Raw genomic sequence first — 20,662 nt, forward strand, 5'->3', positions numbered from 1 at the left:
GAAAATATTCCATATGCGCTGAGCCAAGCGAAATGTTTCGATAATAATTAATGCCAACGTGAAACTGATTTGTCTTGCATAAATTTAATATTTTACATCATTATGAAATCTTTCGCTCAAACTTTGCACAACCCAAGATTAATTAATAATTTGAAAGAGACACCGAGATCTCATGTTGAAATAAATTTAAGAAATATGCTAACATTTAGTTTCCAAGGAAATGAGAATAGTGGTGACAAGCATGAAATCGTTTCATCCTCTTCACCGAACCTAGATAGATTTAGTTCTCCGAAAAGTTACTGTACGCTCGTTATTGTATTGGGGATTGGGTGGCCCAATTGTGGCGGTCTATAGAAATTTAATAGGACCGTTTTAGTGCCTTTGGTCCCTTTCAACTCCGAAACGGACTCCCTACAGCACCGATTAGGCTAACGCGATTATAAGCACTAACTCATTCACGGCTTGCCGACTGGTCTCAACCACCGTTCAATATCGATAGGTTATAAGGTGAGAGATATTTATAACCTGCGAGAGCTTGTTAACTCATAATGACTCTCGAAATAGGTGCATCTCGTTTTGGATTGTACTCCAATCGAATCGTAAACATCATCGTTATTCTTAGGGGCATTAACTACATCAATACGTCTCCATAAGTTGAACAACCTGGTGAAAAATTCATTGTCATAATTCATTGTCATAAAGTGCACATGAGATACGACAAATTTACACGACTCTATATATGTAGCTCGCGACACATAGTCTGTGCAAGGTCAGTGCAAGGAATGAGATAAATCTTCCATGTACGTATTGGTAGCGAAATAGCGCGCGCAACGTCAACTGTCACTCGCTCCCACGGTCGCACATTATTTGTAATACTTGAAATATTCGTGGCGCGTCTTCCACGGTTCAAGAGCGTGACAGCACAATCACGAGGAGATGCATCTATCACGGGGGGAGAGTGTGGGCCACAGCCTTCTACGGGATGAAATATCGAAGGATAGCTGCCGGGGCTCCGCGTGCCGCGGAGCGGCGCGGCGCGGCGCCGCCGAAACGTGAAAAATGACGAGCGTTAAATTAATTTGACTTTCGGATTTGAATTACAGATTCGAGATGGACGCGGAGGTGTCGTTGTACACGGCGCTTCGCGCTCTGCCCAGTAGGAATTCCCCTCGAAGAACCCAATATCGAGAACCAGCTCCATCATCATCATCATGATCATCATCATCATCGTTGGCGTCATCAGCGCGATGGCCATATTTCCGACGCCATCCCCCCGTCGGAAAACCAAAATCAAAAGCTCTCTGACCCGCTATGTAAGACCCGCGGCCATCAATATTTATAAAACCAGTCATCTATCAGTGGATGAATTCCTTCTAGGAATATTTTACTGCGTTGGCCGCTATGAATGCATAGATTTCACCGCGTATCGAGTGTTTACCTTTTTATTCAATATCGAGAAGTGTCATTTATCTTGAGCGTTTCTATGCTAGAGACCGCAAACCGATCGATTCGGTTACTAGCAAATAGCTAAATGCAGTTCCGCTCGTTATGTCATATAATTTCGCGCGTTTTTAATTTGTCCTTCCAACCTGTTTTCCGCCCTTTAACAATTACAAAAATTAATCTAGAATATTATATATACATATATTCTAGTATTCATACAATTACATAATATACACATAAAACTGGCACTATTAATCATCTGTAACACACTTCAACTATATTATCACGTAAATTCAACATTATTTAATTCAGTTATATTAGCAAGTAATATTGCTAATATGTAAATTTATCTTCATTCGATTACGTCGATTCTTTTTTTCTACAATTTTTCTTAAACAATTATACTTTAATAGCGTTACATCTACGTGATGTTCTCGGAACAGTTATTACCGCGTATTGCGAATATCATATGGTCTCCGCAACCAAGGTGTTAATGGAAACACGCTTTTACAATCTTCTCAAATCTAAGTGATATCGTCGCTAATTAACTGTAGGGCCTATCGAGATGACTCTGCCGATAACTCCAGTTTGTTTCGTGTAAAAACCGTCAAAATCACACGGAGCAGTTCGACCGGAATAAGGAGACACGCCTGTGAAACCGCGAAACGACGTTTATGGCAGCGCGATTGTCGGTCGTAAGTGGCGTTCATTTGAATATCACACGGTGTGTGGTCCTTCGCACGCGCCCACCGTACTACGTGCTCGCGCCCATTTGCGTGCGTGCGTGTAACTTTCCTGAGAGATCACACGACCGGTCTATGTCATGCCGTGAAGACGGCGCGATTGCGTAATCACACGTTATCTAGAAGCTCGATCGGAAGAACAACGCGTTGTGCTATTTAAATCTAATGAATATCAAGTTACAATTTTGCCGTCTGACAAAACGATGATAAATAAATACATCATGGCGCTCAGAATTTCAGACACACAGGCAACCCGCGTTGATTATCCGCGGGACACGTCAGGCTTTCAAAGTCCGTTAAACGAACAATTTTTTATTCCAGATTTCAATTGACTAACGTAAACGAGTCGAAATGTAAAAGAGAATTATTGTGCTCGATCGAAATAAAAACTTGCCTAGTCAACAGTGTTAAATGGCATTATACCTCGAACGATTCATAAGGCACTCGTGTCAAGATGAATGAAACTTTATTTAACTTAGGTATATAAATATTTTCGTAAAATTCTTAAAATTCTTTTGGCCGAGATTACGTTTCTTATTTAAATTTAAAAAAAAAATTGTTTTTATAAAATCACATCATGCAATAAGAATTTGAAAAAACTTGCTTTGTTATTTCGTTTCAGTATGCATTAATAATGTAAAAATGCAAGTTCAATCAAGTTTCCATTTACAAAGATATGATGCATATACGAATTATTCTGCGCTGTGAAGGATGATGAGAGAAGCAGTCGACAGGCCTTGATCGATCGACGCTATGTAAGGCTATAATTTTGACGTAATATTTCAAATTTGTAAAATTTTTCGGCACAACATTTTCAAAATTACGAAATAAGTATATTTGTTCTGTAAAATCGACTATGTGTACTTGCAATCCAGATACTAATAGAGAAGAATATCACACTGCACTTTCCGAGTTTGAGACGTACGTAACCTATATATAATTTTTTGCATTAAGATTTTATTAAATACATAACTCCATTATTATTCAACATTGTTATCCAACACATTATCGTCAATGTATAACAATTTATAAACTAAACATATTGTTGGAAAATATAGATGATATAATCGATTATTTGAAAAAATAATTTCTATATTTAATCATGATAAAAATGTAACATAGTACATATTATAGATATATATTATAGTATATAATATATATTATAATATATATTTTCTTCTTAATGTTATATGAACTTTCATAAACAGCGTTTTCACGATCAGAATAAAAGATCATCTCAATTTATTGAAAAAATACTAAAAAGTATGTGAACTTCAACTAGAACTCCAGAAGATCTCCGTACATCGACAAGATATTATGAGGATGAATTTAGTCCAGAATATATCTCGACTCCAAAAAGAACTATACAACAAGATTATCAACGTCCTATTCCTCGAACCCGTTTAAGAACTACTCCACGTAGACTAGATCTTACAACTGGAGTGGCCATTGTTCCACGGCGAATCGATTGTAAATAGAAAATTCATGTATAATATGTAATAGTGCATTATCATATAGATATAATGCAACAGTTAGTTTTGTTTTCTTGACACAAAAATTGCTTCCAAATCAAAACTTTCTAATTTCTGCTGAAACTAATCAATAGGAAAATATAAAACAATAATCTAATCGTTTAATTAATTCTGATTTTCAGTCGATGCAGCATCAGATGTCGAGGACACTGAGGAAGATATGGGCGGCAAGTTACATCATGATCGATGCATATTCAGATATGTAAATAATTTACACAAAATCGTTATATTTTTCTAGAGCTAGCAAGAGAAACATTAGAACGCTTGAGAAGTGCGGCACAACGTCCGACCCCTATCTCCGAATCGACTGTTGCTCCTGAAACGTATAGATTGAGACGTACAAGAGCGACACAATATCCAGGGGACTACGGAAGACAATACCCTAGAATGGTTAGGGTTACACCTTGCGGGAAATGCTTAAGAGTAAATAATTTAATGCATCTTCCTTCTTACGATACACAGATTTGTATATAAATTTAATATGCCTCAAATGAAAAACCAATGCAAATCTTCAAATTTGAATTAAAATCTATATCCCGATAATATTTCTGACCAAGTTTCCTAAAGCAAAGTGTGTGGTCATCGCGATCAAAGCTGACCTAGAGCTAGCCTTCCTACTATTCCAAGCGCAGTTTTGGCTACCCTTTCTTCCGCCCATAAATTCGTTTTCTTTGATTTTTACCCATGTTTGCGTTTTGCGTCACTGTTTTTTTCCTTGCCCTACATTTAGACGAGAAGACAAAACTCTTTAAATCTACTGTGATGAATAAATTAAAAATCTGTCTATATAAATTACTAAGATATCTATAAATTATTAGGATACTTAGTTAACGTAAAATCGCTTATTTATCAATTCTACTCTCTTAACAGATATAAAAGTATATCAAAGTAACTACTGAGATGCAATCAACTAATCTATACAAGTATGTACACTCGTGCTTGTTTGTATTTTACACTCTGCACAGTATATTTGATTTATATGTAAATATGATTTATTAGTAAACGCTTGAATTTTATTCAAGGTGGTGCAACGTACGCACAACACATGAAAAAAAAAAAAAAAACAAGAAAAAATCCATGGTATAAAGAATAGTCGTGCGACGCAGCAGTTTTAATTGCAACAAAAATCCGCGTCCTGTTTCAAAATTCACGACCGCGGATTGTGTTTTCACGCAAGTACACACGGATCAGCGAAGTTGGCCCATCGCTGGACGTAAGATCGTTCGTGTTTGAGAATGTTTAATGCATGGACCGCGCGGTCGTAGGTAGGTGAACGGTTAACCGATGTTTGTATGGCTGTACTCCCAGCACAGATCCCGGAACACCGAAGATATCGTAGAAGTACTGCGCAAACACTCCGACTGACTGTTTCTCAATCAGAGTCGCGTATACGGAAGGCGCACGGTTATAGCAGCACTCGGTACACGCCTGTTTTCACGGTCATCCTATCTCCAAAGTGCGTAATTTGTCATCATATAAAATATATAGCTTAAAATATACTCAATTTTAAAGATGCGACTATATCTCCATTCGAAAATGAATAATTCATCCAGCTAATAATTGCAGAAATTGATCGATTAGAACAGTTATCGAAAATAAAATACTTGGACGACAAATTGGATTAATTAAAGTCTATCATACACGTAACATGATTGATAGGTAGAGCGTAATGAGACAAATCTGAAAATTCAGATTGAACAAGAATTTTTCGCTGTAAATTAACGTTTATGAATATATAATATTCTTTAAGATAAAATCTTATCATAGAATTAATTAGATAATAAGATTTTATAATTTTTACATTCTCCAAGATTGATTATAGATGCTCAATTATATCGAATATTAAATAGTGTTCAGGGACTAGTTTTTGTTGAGAAGAAGATTAATATTGACCCAGGAATACATTCTTATACATGCATTATCATTTCTGACCAAGGATGTCCGATCAATTCGGCGAGTTCTCGGAAGAACGCGTTGTGTTGGTATTTCGCGCGAAATCACCTTTGAGCATCATTGCCTGGTATCGCACGAAGAATGGACGGCGCGGCGGGACGGCGCGGCGCGGCGCGTGCACGGACGAAACGGGCACGCGAAGACGCGGAGGACGCGAGTGGTGGCGAATTTACGTAATGAAGCGATCGCCCGGGTGGTCCCGAGCGTGAGACGCGCGTACGCACGTTCCTTCGTCGTTCCCGATGCGAGACGCTTGCCAAGATGGAGAGAACAAAGAGAGGCGAGAGCAGGAATCTCTCCTCTCTTTCTCCTCGAGGACGACTTGTAGCTCCGGCGCCGTTCAGCTCTCGAGCCGCGGCGAGCCGAATTAACGGCACCGGAAATACGAAGCAACGTGCACGCGCTCGGACGCATTATGCGCATGGAAGAGAAACGCGCGCTCGCGCGTTTACCACCCACAATCATTTGCTAAAACGTGCCTCTCCCGTGATTTCCACGCGGCACGCACCGTCGGAGTACCGCGGCCCCGTGAGACGCCACACGTCAGAATATTTGAGATGGGTTCGCCCCGAGCGCTAAGGAAACCAATCACCAATCTTTCAGGGAAACATCGTCGAAGTTTATGTTCGCGCGATCATCAAAAGATTATCCCACCCCCTTCCAGTAAAATATAGATTTCTTGAATACAGGAGAACTCTTAAGACTCTTTAATTACGTTTGGCTTGTTAAAATTCTTAGCAGAAGAACAAGATATACCGCATATGATATTATTGATATTTTAATATCAGTAGCTGTAATTCGAATGACAATCAAAGAAATGCCATCTAATAATGTTAATTATATTAATAATGTTAATAAATTAAATTTTATTTCATAAAATATCTCAGTATATCTTACAATAGAACCGATCCGATAGATACATAGGAAAAACAGGCAAAAAAAACCATGCACGGCTTATACAAGTATAAAAAATCCGAACCATTACTGCAGTTCTAGAATCGTGCATCAGGCTCACATTGCGCACGCTTGTGTTTCAATTAACATCATGGTTCACGTGAAATTGCTTAATCCGCCACACACGAGACTAATGAACCGCTATCAACGTGATTATCGTTGGTAACCGAAAACGTTTACGGAACGAACACTACCAAATAACGGCTTGCATGTTGCGAGAACCAAAACCACTGCCTAATAATTTCTTGAAAATAATAACATTAACGTTCTATTTGCGCGGCACTTATAAATAACAAGCCATATTATTTAAAGCTAAATTACAAATTTATTTATTACCTATATATATTGTATATATGAAATATCAATCCTAAATATATATATATATATATATATATATATATATATATATATATGCGTAAATCATAACTTAATAATTATACAGAAAACTAAAACTCCCAATGTTGAATAACACAAACTAATAATATGAAATTGCCTTTACGAAAAACGATATAATTTACGATATAATTTATGTCTTTATTTTACATCTTTTTATTAACTTTCCCATTAAGTAAATCAATTATCGAATAAAGGCAGGCACTTGTTGCCATGAACCCCGTTAACCGACCACTCAAAGAACGCAATTAGCCGCGTGAAATTTAAGACTCCGTCCCGAGCGAGAGTAATATCGTCCGTTCTTTCTCCGCGATTTCTCCTTTAATCACCGATCGTCAATCCTGAATACTGCGCTGCGAAATAAGGAAACGTCGTTTACCTTCCAAATACCATTTTCGAGTGTCAACGAGCGTAAGCGCCCGCTGTAAGGCTATTTTTGGCACGTTCGCTTTTGGCGCTTCGTAGACGCATTCGCGAAGATATCCTTGAGGCAAAGGATCAACACTTTCGATCTTCCAGACGCGTGACGACCGCGAGACGCGCGAAAGAGAAGAAATTCCGGTCAGTGTAAGTTAACATTACTGCCTGATAAATTCCGCTGATACGAGCACCACGACCTCCGAAGGATGGGGCCAAAAAGACAAATAGGAAAAATTCAGAGAAAGGTCGACTCCAAAAGGTGGCCTCCTTGCCATCTCCTTGCGCGATGTCTATGTTGGTTTCGCCTTGCTCACCGCAATCTCACCTTTTCGTCCACCTCCGCGTTTTCGTCAGAGTTCAAGGATATCTAGGATATTAAACGGCGCCTAGTGTTTTTTCACCCCTGGAAGCACTCCGTTCTACCTCTTTCACCATTTCTCTTTCTCATCTCTTTCTCCCTATCTCTATTTCTTCCTCGTATCGGCCTCACAACGGCACAGCGCCGGTAACCGATCCAATCCTATCAAGGATGAAGTTAATTACACGTCGCGCAACAGCCGAGCCACAAAGCCATCAGGTCTCACTCAAAGAGATCAACAAAAGAGTAGTGCGCCGGGACCAGACGGGCATCCGCGCGATAGGCTATTCGCATACCTGTCGGCTATTAACCGCTGATGCGAATCACCGTTTTATCCTCGAATTATACAAATCGGGCCGCGTCCTTTGTGCGGGCCGATCGACGACCGAGGGAGGAGAGCGAGAAGTCGGATGATCGCGCGAAAGGTCGTGCTTTGACCCGCTCGGCTGGCTCGCGAGTGGTCAACATTGTTCCCCCATTAAAGAAATATATCTCACGTATTTATTTCCCACTCGATCGAACGAGTAAATAGTATTTAAATGCGGTAGCCGTCGAAAAATTCGGCCCGACGCGACGTGACGTCGTTAAAAATTTACGCGCGTGTCATGTTCTTCGCGCGACGCACTTATGCGAATGTTTTTAGTAGCACCTTCGCCGCGAGAAATAATTGCGTCGGATATCGCCGTAGAACGTCTTCATATTTCTCCACGAACGCAAACATTTCCCAACACACTTGAGAGCGGACACTGATAATTAATACTTTTATTATCGTAATAATAAATAGTTTTTATACGTCGTAAGAAACTGCCGCTAATTACGGCGCTCTTGCATTACTCTTCCTCGATCGTATAACGCAATCCTTACACATTATCCGACCGTGTAGCACTTAGGGATGTCCTTTGCACGCACACGATAACGGAGAGAGAGGACGAAAGCATGAGAGAGACAGGAGACGGAAGACGAGCAGGAGAGTATGGGTACGGTGCACAATGTTCGGTAAATCATTGGACGTTTATTGCAGTTAATTAGTCGACTGACCAGCCCCGTCAGACCACTTTGCATGTACCATTCGAAGCAGAAGAGCTACACACGTGCGCGTGATGGCGCCGTACAAAGGTTAACACGCGTCTCCATTCCGTACGAGTAAAGTACGAAGAATTGGACGTTATCTTGAACATCAGAATTTCGGGAATTTTATTCAACCCGTTTCGGCTACTTAACGACCATTAGATAAGAATTTTAGTAATTGCATCTTTTCTCTCCGTTCAAGGACCGCAAGGTCCTTCTTGATCGATTAAGATAAGCGGAATTGTTATAGCTATTGATATTCTATAATCTATATCAATAACCATATAAATTTTTATAAATTTCTTACTTTCTAAAAGTATAATGATAATTTTATAAAAACCAAAAATACTCTGCCCTCATTTAAAATAATTTTTTTAAGTAAAAAAAATTAAAAAATTATAGTTTTTGTGTTATAGCTTTAATATTTTATTATCATTAAAATAGCTTTAAAAAATATAATATAATAATAAAAATGCAGTTTTAAGTATCGAAAGAATGCCTAATATTATATTTTTTTTTTATACACAATGTACATTTTTAACCAAAGATGTCAAAAGACATAACGAAAACTAGAAATTTATCTAATAATATTATTGAGCGTGGAGTTGCAGATCACAATTGGCAAATAATTAAAGCCAAAAAAAATCGTCGAGATACTCGTAACTAAACTCATTCCTCGCTGCAATGTGAACCAAGGTATTCCGAATAATAGTGTAACACGATTCGCTGTATAGCTGACGCTTTACGGTCTAAATTAGTGAACGAAAATATCCAAGGAAGGAGAGAAAGAGAGGAAGAGAAAGGAGAAAGAGAAAGAGCGATGGAGCGATAAATTTCAGACGCGATATTCGCCCCTGATTTCTCGACGGCGGAATGCCGAGAACCAGAAAAACGGTACATGCCGGGCTCGGCTTCCTTGTTAAAGTAACATGATTTGCAGGCGAATGATTAACCGGCCGTCACCTGCGCTATGCGAATCGCGCGCTGATCAATCGCCAATCGCCATGAAGGGATAATAAATATGAAATACGATTGGCATTAAGCGAGAGGTTAACGCAAGTCGTACCAGAAAAGGTTCACGTTGTCTTGCACGCGTGCCTGACATTAAATCGAATGGATTGTTAGATTCAATGGAGAGCCATTCCATGTCAGACTAATCTTTTTTTAAGTACACATAAATAATTTTCCTGAATTTTAATCAGTTTAAAATATGTTACGACAAAAGAAGTGTTAAGACTACATATATCTGCAAAATTCGCAATTTTCAAAGATGTATTTTAAGCAAACTGAGACTTTTAATGATCATATCATACATTTATCGAGCCAATATAAATATCACGAGCACCGTTATGTCATTGACGTTTTATATAATTGTATCTAGCATTGTAAATAAAATCATTCGCATACTTACTTTTCGATTATATCCCTAGTTGGTATCTTCCTCCCTGGAATAGCAATCTTCTCATATTTAATACCAGCATTTGTAAATTCCTGTAACAGAACCGTTAACAACAATGAACAATCACATGCATATGTGATGTTGCGTAATAAAAACATAATATTCTCCGTCGCATGAAACGCAGATGCATTAATAGAACGCGTATTGAATTGAACACGCGTATAATCTGATCGACCAAGCTATTGTCCTGTTAAACCGCCCCGGCGCACTCATTAGCATCGCTAATTGTCACACGTAAAACCGTCAATTACAAACAATGCGGATAATCATACGTTTCTGAGTGCGAACGTGTTTGTTATTCAAGTACGACGTAAACTGAACGTTCGGAAATCGAAACAACCGATCATTAGATACAAAATGTGCAAGGGCAGAAAGGAAAAATACTCCGTAGACTAATCGACACGAATGAAAGAAAGATTCACAATCATTTGTATCTCGAAAGGAATTATTTGATACCCGCGTGTCCGCCTAGAAGCAACAACGTATGTTGCATATTCATGAATCTCGCCATTATCTGTCTCTTGGATGATACTTCCAACCGTACTATTAACAAATTTGAACCGTAATAAGCTAATGAATATAATATAAAAATAAATCGTTGCGAAAAAATATGAATAACATGAGACAAAAATTAATTAAAAAATGGAGCAATATCTTGTGCCCCGTTAACATTTATCGTCATCTTTAAAAAACGCCGTTTAACAATAACAATAATAACACAGTAACTCTAACCTGAGTGATGTCAGATAACAGTTACGACTAGTTTTTCCACTCTGATGACAGATCACGTCATAATAATCAATCTTTTCGACTTTGCTTTTAGCGAGATATTAGAAACTCAATCCTGGTGATCGTGCACTATTGCGCTTAATGGCTATATCGAACCTATTTTCTTTTCTCGGACCGTCGATAATGCGCAAGAAATTCTTTCGCACGTTCAAGAAAATCTCCGATTTTCAATCATAATAAAAGCAAAGTTACAAGTTACTTTATAATAAATCAGAAGAAAAGAAATTTAATTCTCGAGAACGAGAAATTTTATAATAACAATTACACTTATAAATAATTCTCTTCATATAGGAGAGATTCTCTAACCGTATCTAATGGAGCTCATCGTATTTCTGAGATTTTAAGAAGAAAAAGATAGAAAACTCAGCGTGCACCGCGTACGCAAACAGCAAGAGTTTTGTATATGTAAATATACACAAAACTGGGAGAGTAAAAGACACATCTAACGATAAAATCTTTACGAACCGGTATGCGAGGTCCTTTGTCTCTACAATCTTGTTTTCCCCCATGACATCGGCCACGGGCAGGAAAATTAAAGGACCGACTAAGCGCTTCATTATACATGTATAATGCGCTCTAATTAGGCGTGGGCGACACCGAGAGAGATCTCTCTGTTAATTATCGTTGCCCCGCAGCGCTATTGATGTTCACGGCGGCGTGTATAATGTTTTTTTAAAACATATATCCCCCTGGGATTCCTCACTCTCCTCGCGTGGCAAATGGCTGTCCAAACGTCGGTGGGGCCGGGGCAAAAAGCGGAGAAGCGACTGAACCGACTCCACGGCTTATTAATATAATTGATCGGTCTTCGGTCCTTCTTTCTGACAGCTGACCCAGAAAGCATCGCGGACACATTCCCGTTCGGCACAACGGCTCGGACCGGCAGTCAGTCAGCCGATCGAGTCGTTGTGGCAGCTGGCTATTCCAAAAATCTAATAATAAGTTCATTAGCTCCCGACCCCTCTTACCCTCGCTACAAATTAGGACCGCTCTCAGAGCGTTCTCAAGTCGGAAACTGACTCTGATGCGATATTAGAATGTCAAAGCGAGAACGAACGAAGAGGGGCAGATGAAACCGGGGGAGATATGATAGACGAACAACGATAACAGATAGTTGAACCGTGAAGTTTGAGAAAAGGAAAGAGAGAATTTGTATATCTGCCCGATCAAGGAATGCAGCAGGTGACAACTTGCGGGAGAGTGAAAAGAGAAGACGTCTCTCATCTCGAGTTACTAAAAGGTAAGGGAGCGCGTGCATAAACATAGCGAATTACGGCTTGAAATTCGAACGATACGCGATATGTTTCCGCATTAAATTCATGTAGCTACATCAGTATTATTTCATCAAACGATATTGCCTGCGTATGGCCCCTTTTTAATCGCGTGTAACAATCTCAAATTTATTTATTTTCTACGTTACGTTCTGTAACATGTTTACAACATTTCTCTCAAAATTAGCGTGATTATATCGGTATGTATTAATTATCGATTATGTAGAGCGATTATTGTTCAAGTCGGTAAAAATCGGTCGTTTGGTTATGCATGCTAAAATCAAGTTTCGGCTTTGTATCCCTTACCTTTTTGTCATAGTAGCGATAAGTATTGGTCAAGTCGACGATATACTTGAGATGAGGAAAGGCTTGCAGCAATTTTGCGGTAGTAAATCTGCAACAACGGACACATGGCCGGATTATAATATGCGCGCTGAGTGGTGTTTCGATTTATCGATCGCTCGTAAAATTCCTGCGCTACTTGAATCATAAAACGACGTCTTTCTTCGTTTATAGATATAAAGAAGATAGGAGAATCTAGTCGGTTAAGACGGCGTACACAGAGGGAGATTCTTCTCGAGGGGCGCGATCTGTACGACTGGATGATATATTAAGGAAAGCAAGGAATCTCCGAGGCTCCAAACGAAAGGGATCGGATTAGGCGGGGGTGTCGGCCCAAATAGTTTCACCATCCCTTTCGATATATCAAAACCTTTGAGACGTACCAGGTGCGTGCGTGCGTGCGTGCGTGCGTAGATACAGAAACGAGCACGACCACGCTTTGCCCCGAATGATTTCCCATAAATAAACAACCCTCGCTCGTGTCCGCGCCGAAATGTTATTAAAAAAAAAACTCGTGAAATTTATTAGGATACACTGGTCGATTTAAAAGCAATTAGCGGCGAGCTAATGTGACCCGGCAGATTTATGTAGCTGAGAGTTCTCGAGTGAGAAGTATCACGTCTCTCTTCGAACGCACCACTATAATCATTACTATAATTTCCACGAGCGGCCACGATTTATCGACGAACGACTAATACTCCTTTCTTTTTTCTTTTCGCGCGTCGGGTTACCGCGACGCGACACCACTCCGCGTCGGATCTCGCTAATGTGCTTTAGTACGCTCATGCATCATCTCCTGTCTACAAGGAGAGAAATTCTGCACCGTGTTGTAAACGCGGTACAGATATTTGCGGAATGAAAGAGAGGCGGTTGGCCGGCGATGTTTACACGAGAGGTGTCCAAACGACAAGTCATCCCCGATACTCACCGTTGCTCCGGCTGCAGATTCTTCGCTATCGCCTGAAACAAAAAAGAAGACAACATTCATCACCGAGGAAAACGCCAGCGAGAAATAATTAATAACCCTTAGCTTAGCGACAGCCGCGACTGCAGCGGTGCTTCGGGAGAAACTTTAAACGGCATCTCTGAACGACTTCATCTCCGCGATGATTACCATCGCTGCATACCTTCGTCTCGTATGAGACCCGTACGGATGTATGTACAATATCGCAAGTCATTCCCTATTTCTGGTTAATTAATAGCGCAAGCTTAATAGACCGCACGAGACCATCGCGCGCCGCGATCACGGATCGCATATATCGCTAACGAATGATTGATTGACTCGAGTCTCACGTTAAATAACGATACGCGATGACGTCGGTGGTGAACACCGGTGAGAAACCTTAAAGGCACGCTCCCGCCACGGGCACGATGACTCGATGATTGTAACACCGGCACTTCTCGACAGAGAAGACACCGATATCAAAGATATCGATATTAAAGACGTAGTTTACGGATTCTATTTCGTCAATATTCATATTGTTATAATGAGCATCTTTGTGAGATTTTGAAGATTATTTGCAACAATTACATCGTTGAATATGCTCGTTACTCAATCCATTATATTCAGAGATGCCACAGAAAAATCTAATAAACAAAATATTTTTTTAACAACACGAAAGAAAGATGAGCTGTTAGCTAAACAATGCAAGTTCAAGAAAGTAATAACATGGTGTGTACTATTTATACACGCACGTTTTAGATTAACAGGCGTAGAATACGGTGCAAGGTAAATTGAAACTTTCGTTAATCGGCTTGTAACGTCGCACCCGCTATGGGTGGGCTAATGGTAATTACGGGTTTAGACGTAGCTATCTCTCCGATTGGCTAGGCAGAGAGATCGTATCTACGGATGAGTACGGAATGAGTATCGGTCGCATTAATAACGGACTCGTGGTATGGCTTTTGTGTCCGACGTAATAATCCGACGTTGACTAGGCGTGAGATATTTCCCTACCCTGTTTTAGGTTTAGCCGCTTCTGTTGCTCGTACGTTTCACATCTTGAAGTGTAATTTCGCGATTTCATAATTAACACAACATATAATTCATGAAAGGCATACATTAGATATGTGTGCTTACGTACATTGTGAGATGTATAAACTACTTGCATTCTCTGAGTGCATTTCTATTAACAATTAATCAAACGCGATTCAATAAATAGTCCTGTTTTGATTAATGTAATTTTATAAGTTTTAATGTAACTAACGTAAAATAGCTTGTCTTTAACATCGCGAATGGTAGCAGTGACTGTAATATTAACAATTTAGTAATTATGTGTGATGCGTATATGATGTAAGAACATGAGATTAAAAATTCACAACGAACAATGCTATGACGCAATGGTGGCTGGCGATTGCCAGCGTGCATGCGCCTCGCCTTTGACGAGTCGGGATTCGCGTATTTACGCTCCAAGTAAGGACAGAAGGCGCGAGGTAAATGCAAGGATTTACGAGCCTTCTCGGGAGAGGACATTCGCGGCACTCCTCGACGGAAAGGAATACTCCGGGAACGCAAACCAACGGAGAAGAGTCGAAAGGAGAGAAGGAGGAGAAGAGAAGAAGAAAGATAGAGGATATACAGGTAGCTTTGGACCACCTGCGAAATTTACTAACCCCACTCGCGCCAGGGGCAGTTTATTTTTCGCACGATACACTCCGTTGCTCGCAGTTGACAGCCGGATCGTTCTCTCCGCTGATTCCACCATTCAATTTCACGATCCTTAATCTAATATATAGGCCCGTCTAAATCAGGATTATCGGACCGCGCCTGCATTGTGTGAATCTTCCTGACGGTTCGCTCGAGTTCACGCAGTATCCGTCGTGCGTCGGAAAGCTTCCTGCTATACCTCCCATTTTCATTCTCTAGCAAATGCCACTTCGGAATCATTTCTGTTTCAATGATTACTTAAATACGTAAAATAACCTTACATATATCGATTAAAGGGATTAAATATTATTTCATGTTTCCACTGTACTCTCTGTGGTAGCTAAATTTTTTATCTCAAGAAAAATATTTAAAAAATATATAATTTTTATATAGAATATTAAAGAATTGAATAAATAGAATAAAACTCCACTGAAAGCGTACCGAAATGTTTTTACATATTGATACATAAATGCAACTGTATATCATTATTCAATGAAAAATTTGCGCAGGTCGTAAAAATTCGTAAAAATGAGTGTTGATCAAGCGCAAGAAGGTACAAAGCCATCGAAAAAATGTGATCTTGGCGCACGACGTAGGCGTTGGTCAACGGTAGGTATCGGTGATATTTATTGGAAATATTTACGAGGGGTGAGCTTCCACGCCTTTGTACCGAGTGGGCCGTAATATTCCCAAGGTCCTTGCCTGGTCATTCGAAGTGGACGGCGTAATCTCGGCGAAACTGGCGTGAGAACTTCGGCGTAAACAGGGGGTAACCGCAAATTCATATGCGATGTATCGATGACAATATGATTGAAGTTTTCTAAACGGTCTATTAGCAAATCGCTAAAAATTATTACAGTTACGTACACGTATATCTACCTACATATTTTCTAAAAAAAAAATAGAAAAATAAAAATGTCTTGGTTCTTCTGTATCTAACTTTTCAAGTTGTAAGTGTGAGAAATCAATCGGCAACAAATAAAAAAAAATTATCTAGATAAGAACCCCATTAATTACATCAAAATTCTAAAAATAGAATGCCAATTTTGTAAAAATAAACTTGTAGCAATACTTCTCGTGTCTCTCCAAAAGACACAATACATCATAATAGCGAAGCAAAATTGGTCTAATGCAAACTAGGACGGCACAGCAATTCAAAGGGCAATGTGAACAATGGCGAGCGAACAGAAGCACTTTCGTAACAGAAATAAGCGAAACGTCGTCAAATTCCACGTGTCACTAAGTTACCGTATACTCCGTATTACTCCATGAATTGCTCGTAAACATCTAGTTTCCTGAATGGCCGAGCGTGAAGAGTAAACCAGGCAGAACATTGCCATCAAGCTTTGTCCAAAAAATTATTGTATCTCACTTAACACGCTCACTCTCTCAAAAGTATCGTTCGAGATTATCTTCACAAACAAGCGTTGTTAAAAGGTTATGTGTTAATTGCTGAGAATCATAGTGAAACACGCTATTTTGAAATACAACGCTCAATAAGTGATTAAATAACTTTATGTCATCAAAAAACTCTAATCAACTCCATTTAACTCCATGTAATTATCCAAAATCAATTTTTTAAATTTATATGCAGAGATTACAGTAATTAATTTTATTAATTTCTATGAGAGATTTCTTAGAACGGATTCTAATTTGCAAAATTATATATCAGATTTATAATACTTGCCCTAAACTTTGAAACTTTATATTATAGGAAGAATGATCTAAAATAAGAAAATACAATGCATAGATTGATGAACGAAGCCTATAAAAACGAGATGGAGAGAAAAAAGGAAGTCGACAACCTGCGAAAGGAACATTTTACTGCATGAGAGAACGAACGACATTTCTACGCGTTCATATAGAGCCATGCAGAGAAGCCATATAGACTGCTATATGACCATCTCGAGCTGATATATGCACGACATTATTCGTATCCACTTACTTCCTCGTTTGGCAGAAGATTCGAAGCGATCTAAAATAGGTCACCTACGCGGACAGAAGACATGTACGACAACACGACGCGACGTGTCGCGTCGTTTGCTATCGTCATCGTCAATGATTTTTCAGCAGTCACTGAAAGATGCATCATCAACTACATATAAATTCGAGAAACGTTAAAACCTCTGAAATTGAGAGTAAAAATAAATCTCCGCATCTTCACTATTAATTACGGATTTAAGTTTCGGCGTAATTAAGTGTCAATTATATAATTATATAATTTGTCGTTCCCGATTTTAGTCTTCTATCGTTGAAATTTTATCTTGACCGATAAAACCACATAATTTATTTGAATAGAATATCTTTTAACACGTGAGAAGTAATTTTAGTTGCATATGATCTTGGATAACAAATGAAACGTGAATCCATCAATTTCCACCTTCCGCGTGCGCAGTAGGTAAACTATTTTAAAAGTAGAATGCCTCTGCGAGAATCTGTAAAAATTGATTCTCTCTCCGGCTTTCTTTAATAATCATACCTCAGTTCAATATTTCGTGGTCCTTTTACGATTTTCGAAAAGATCCAAAGCCGATCGATTCAACGTCGATTAGCGACCACTCCTCAAACCCCATTGTGTCCAGTGAATTGACCATTAGCGGGGTTCCAAGAGATATCATCGGCCATTATACGGCGGTAAAATACAAGGTATCTCAAATAAATTTTTTTCTGAGTTTTACGTAAAAAATTTACGAACACAGATAATTCTGAAACGATATTATGAAATCACACGTGCCGGATTCGTACGTGAGAAAAGATCGAGAAAACGATTTCGGAAGGAAGGTGCCAAAATTCTCCAAGACACAACGAGGAGCGAGGAGATAAATTGAATCGTTTGTATCAGCAATATGTCAAGGTTTATTCCTTAACGCGGGTGCTGCAAGCGCTCGGGAATTGATTATAGGCATCGTATTACCGCGATACGGCGGCGTAGCCTCGCCATTCTGTGTGGATAACGAATTAGTACCGCTCCGACACGTGGCTTTATAGACTACCATCCGCGCGCCGCGTGTTTCCTATCACCGACCGAACGCTCGGGCACAGCACGGCGAAAGTCGGGGAACATGTTACCCGACCATGTATAAATAATAGGGCCGCGTCGGCAGTCGCTATAATTCAATTCACACCTGATAACCGCGACCATAGAATTTCCATATTACAGGCCGTAATAAAATTAAAAATATTTTCAGGGCGGTCCGCGCGCCCCGGGGGGTCCGCCTCTCCTTATTCGTGCCCCGGCAGACGGAGAATTGCGATCCTCCACGTTCGCCGACATCACGAATTTGTTCCCCGAATTTGTTTCTCGTTGTCGCCGGTGGTCCGTCGTCGGCTGTGACATACGAGGGAACGCATGCAAAACGATACCGCGAGACCGAAATATTTATGTCGCCAGATTGGGGCGATATTAGACGCTAGACAAGTAATTACAATGAATCTTACGGATGAATGATGATCTATTTGCGAGACGCGTTCGGCAAGAAGCTAATGAATATTTGCGTTTTCTATCGTCATGTTTTATTATGAGCGACGCGTAGACCGGAACATTGACTTATGGTCTACCATTAAATCTTAACAGACAATAATCTAATATATAATTTATCTTTCGTACTTTTTTCTTTAGTTTATTAGACCTCTAATGCACTCTGACAGTTGAAATTACATTATGAATACTGTGTTCTTATTACATATAATAACTTTAGAGAAATTGGTTTACTGAACTTTTTATTGCTTTGCCTATATTAGAATACAATAAATTATATTTGGATTATAAATTATTCATAAGATCGCTAGAAAATGCAATGCTAATTTAAAAATGGCAAAACAAACTATATATAGACCGTGTAATAAGATTAATAAAAATCGATATAATCCATTTTCCACAGGAACAGTGTTGCAATATCGACACGATGTACGGTCCCCCCTTTGTAGCAATCGCGATGTCGTCGACATGCATTAAAGGATATTACGGGCATTGCAGAAGGACGTTATAACGCTTTCGTGTGGGTAGCGCCGAATGGAGCCCTAGTAGACTCTCTAAAGCTACCATGCCATCATTTTGCGGCGTCGGGCTTCCGGTATTCACGGCGCAGTTACAGCAAATGGCCGAAATGACTTATACCAGCATCGGCATTTCCTAGTCAGGATCGAACGTCGCTTTTATTACGAAATTCTTACGGACGGATCATACAAGATCGTAACAATGCCCGCGGAGTCACATTAAGTCACCGACGATGACCGCTATTCCCGAAACGAGAAAGATCGCGGCAGCCCTTCATCTCTATCCACACCGTTTCTCTTTCTCTCTTTTTTTCTATACCCGGGTCATGCCCCTGAAGAACAGAGTCTCGTCGGCGTGTCGGAGGTTCCAATGAATTGATTGTTTTAGCTACGGGGGTGAGAATACATTATACATTAACGAAAGACCGGCGCGACCGAAGACAAGATTAACGACCCGCAGGTATTTATGGCCGTGACTTGTCGGGATCGTTTAAACAAATGTTTGTTTCTTGCCTCGGCATGACCCCGCCTCGTCAGTTTCTCGAGGAGGAAAGGAAAGGTAAGAAGATTTCCCGAGGATCTTAAGGTCCGCGGCAGCTGCTGATGGCGCCGTTGATGCCCGGTTACCCCCTCCCCCTCCCCAAAGCACACCCATTTGCAGTTGACTGACTTTGTATCTCCCTCTTTGTCTTCGTAATCCACCGTACATCATCGCCGGTGCTTTTCGCCAAATCGCGCGTCTCCATGAAATTCGTTCGCGCGCAAGGGAAACAGATCGCGAGCAATGGTTACCGCGGAGATCGCCAGCTAAACAAATAATTCCTCCGATATTGCTCTATAACGCGCGTAACCAATCGCGCGGTCTCCCCGATAGATCCGACGCACCGGTTACGCGAAGATTTATAGGACATAAGCACCGCCTGCCGCCTTGCTGCGCCTTTTTCTCGAAGACGTTGGAACTAATCGACGATGCAACAGAACCGGTGGGAGGCGGCGACCGCGGGGCCAATAAATTTGGAAATTTCTTCACGTGTCATCCTCGCGTCCGGTGACGCTTTCGTAAACAGACGGGCGATCTCGCAGAAGGGAGGATCAGGCCTCCGACCACCCTGGATAGAGCAGGTCCACAGGAGCACGGAAACGGGAGGAACGGAAGAGGGAAAGAGAAACAACGAAGACCGGGAAAATCTCGACGGTGCAGAGAAGGGTGACGATAGCGGGAGTAGGACACAGAAACGGTGGGCGCCGGCTCATACGCGCGCCATTCACAGAAAATTTATGTACCAGAAGCATA

The 20,662-nt window shown here is 40.2% G+C and overlaps 2 protein-coding genes across 3 annotated transcripts in view; one reads left to right on the forward strand and one right to left on the reverse strand.

The window, feature by feature from the left end:
• LOC139825324 (uncharacterized) overlaps window positions 1–20,662 on the forward strand; it is a 50,530-nt gene that overhangs the window by 21,435 nt on the left and 8,433 nt on the right. Inside the window, exons 2-6 of the mRNA XM_071797970.1 lie at window positions 2,508–2,665; window positions 2,809–3,107; window positions 3,469–3,656; window positions 3,841–3,885; window positions 3,957–4,141. Coding sequence (XP_071654071.1) covers window positions 3,043–3,107; window positions 3,469–3,656; window positions 3,841–3,885; window positions 3,957–4,141 — 483 coding nt within the window. The 5' untranslated portion in view covers window positions 2,508–2,665; window positions 2,809–3,042. The remainder of the gene's footprint in view (window positions 1–2,507; window positions 2,666–2,808; window positions 3,108–3,468; window positions 3,657–3,840; window positions 3,886–3,956; window positions 4,142–20,662) is intronic.
• LOC139825321 (uncharacterized) overlaps window positions 1–20,662 on the reverse strand; it is a 39,344-nt gene that overhangs the window by 9,037 nt on the left and 9,645 nt on the right. The window contains exons 3-5 of one of the 2 annotated variants that reach the window (XM_071797963.1): window positions 13,654–13,685; window positions 12,690–12,777; window positions 10,276–10,355 (exon numbers count right to left, since the gene is read on the reverse strand). In XM_071797963.1, coding sequence (XP_071654064.1) covers window positions 10,276–10,355; window positions 12,690–12,777; window positions 13,654–13,685 — 200 coding nt within the window. The remainder of the gene's footprint in view (window positions 1–10,275; window positions 10,356–12,689; window positions 12,778–13,653; window positions 13,686–20,662) is intronic. The other variant, XM_071797964.1, reaches the window with a different exon arrangement.

The sequence above is a fragment of the Temnothorax longispinosus genome, chromosome 2 (assembly GCF_030848805.1).
Source record: "Temnothorax longispinosus isolate EJ_2023e chromosome 2, Tlon_JGU_v1, whole genome shotgun sequence".
Lineage (NCBI taxonomy): Eukaryota > Metazoa > Arthropoda > Insecta > Hymenoptera > Formicidae > Temnothorax > Temnothorax longispinosus.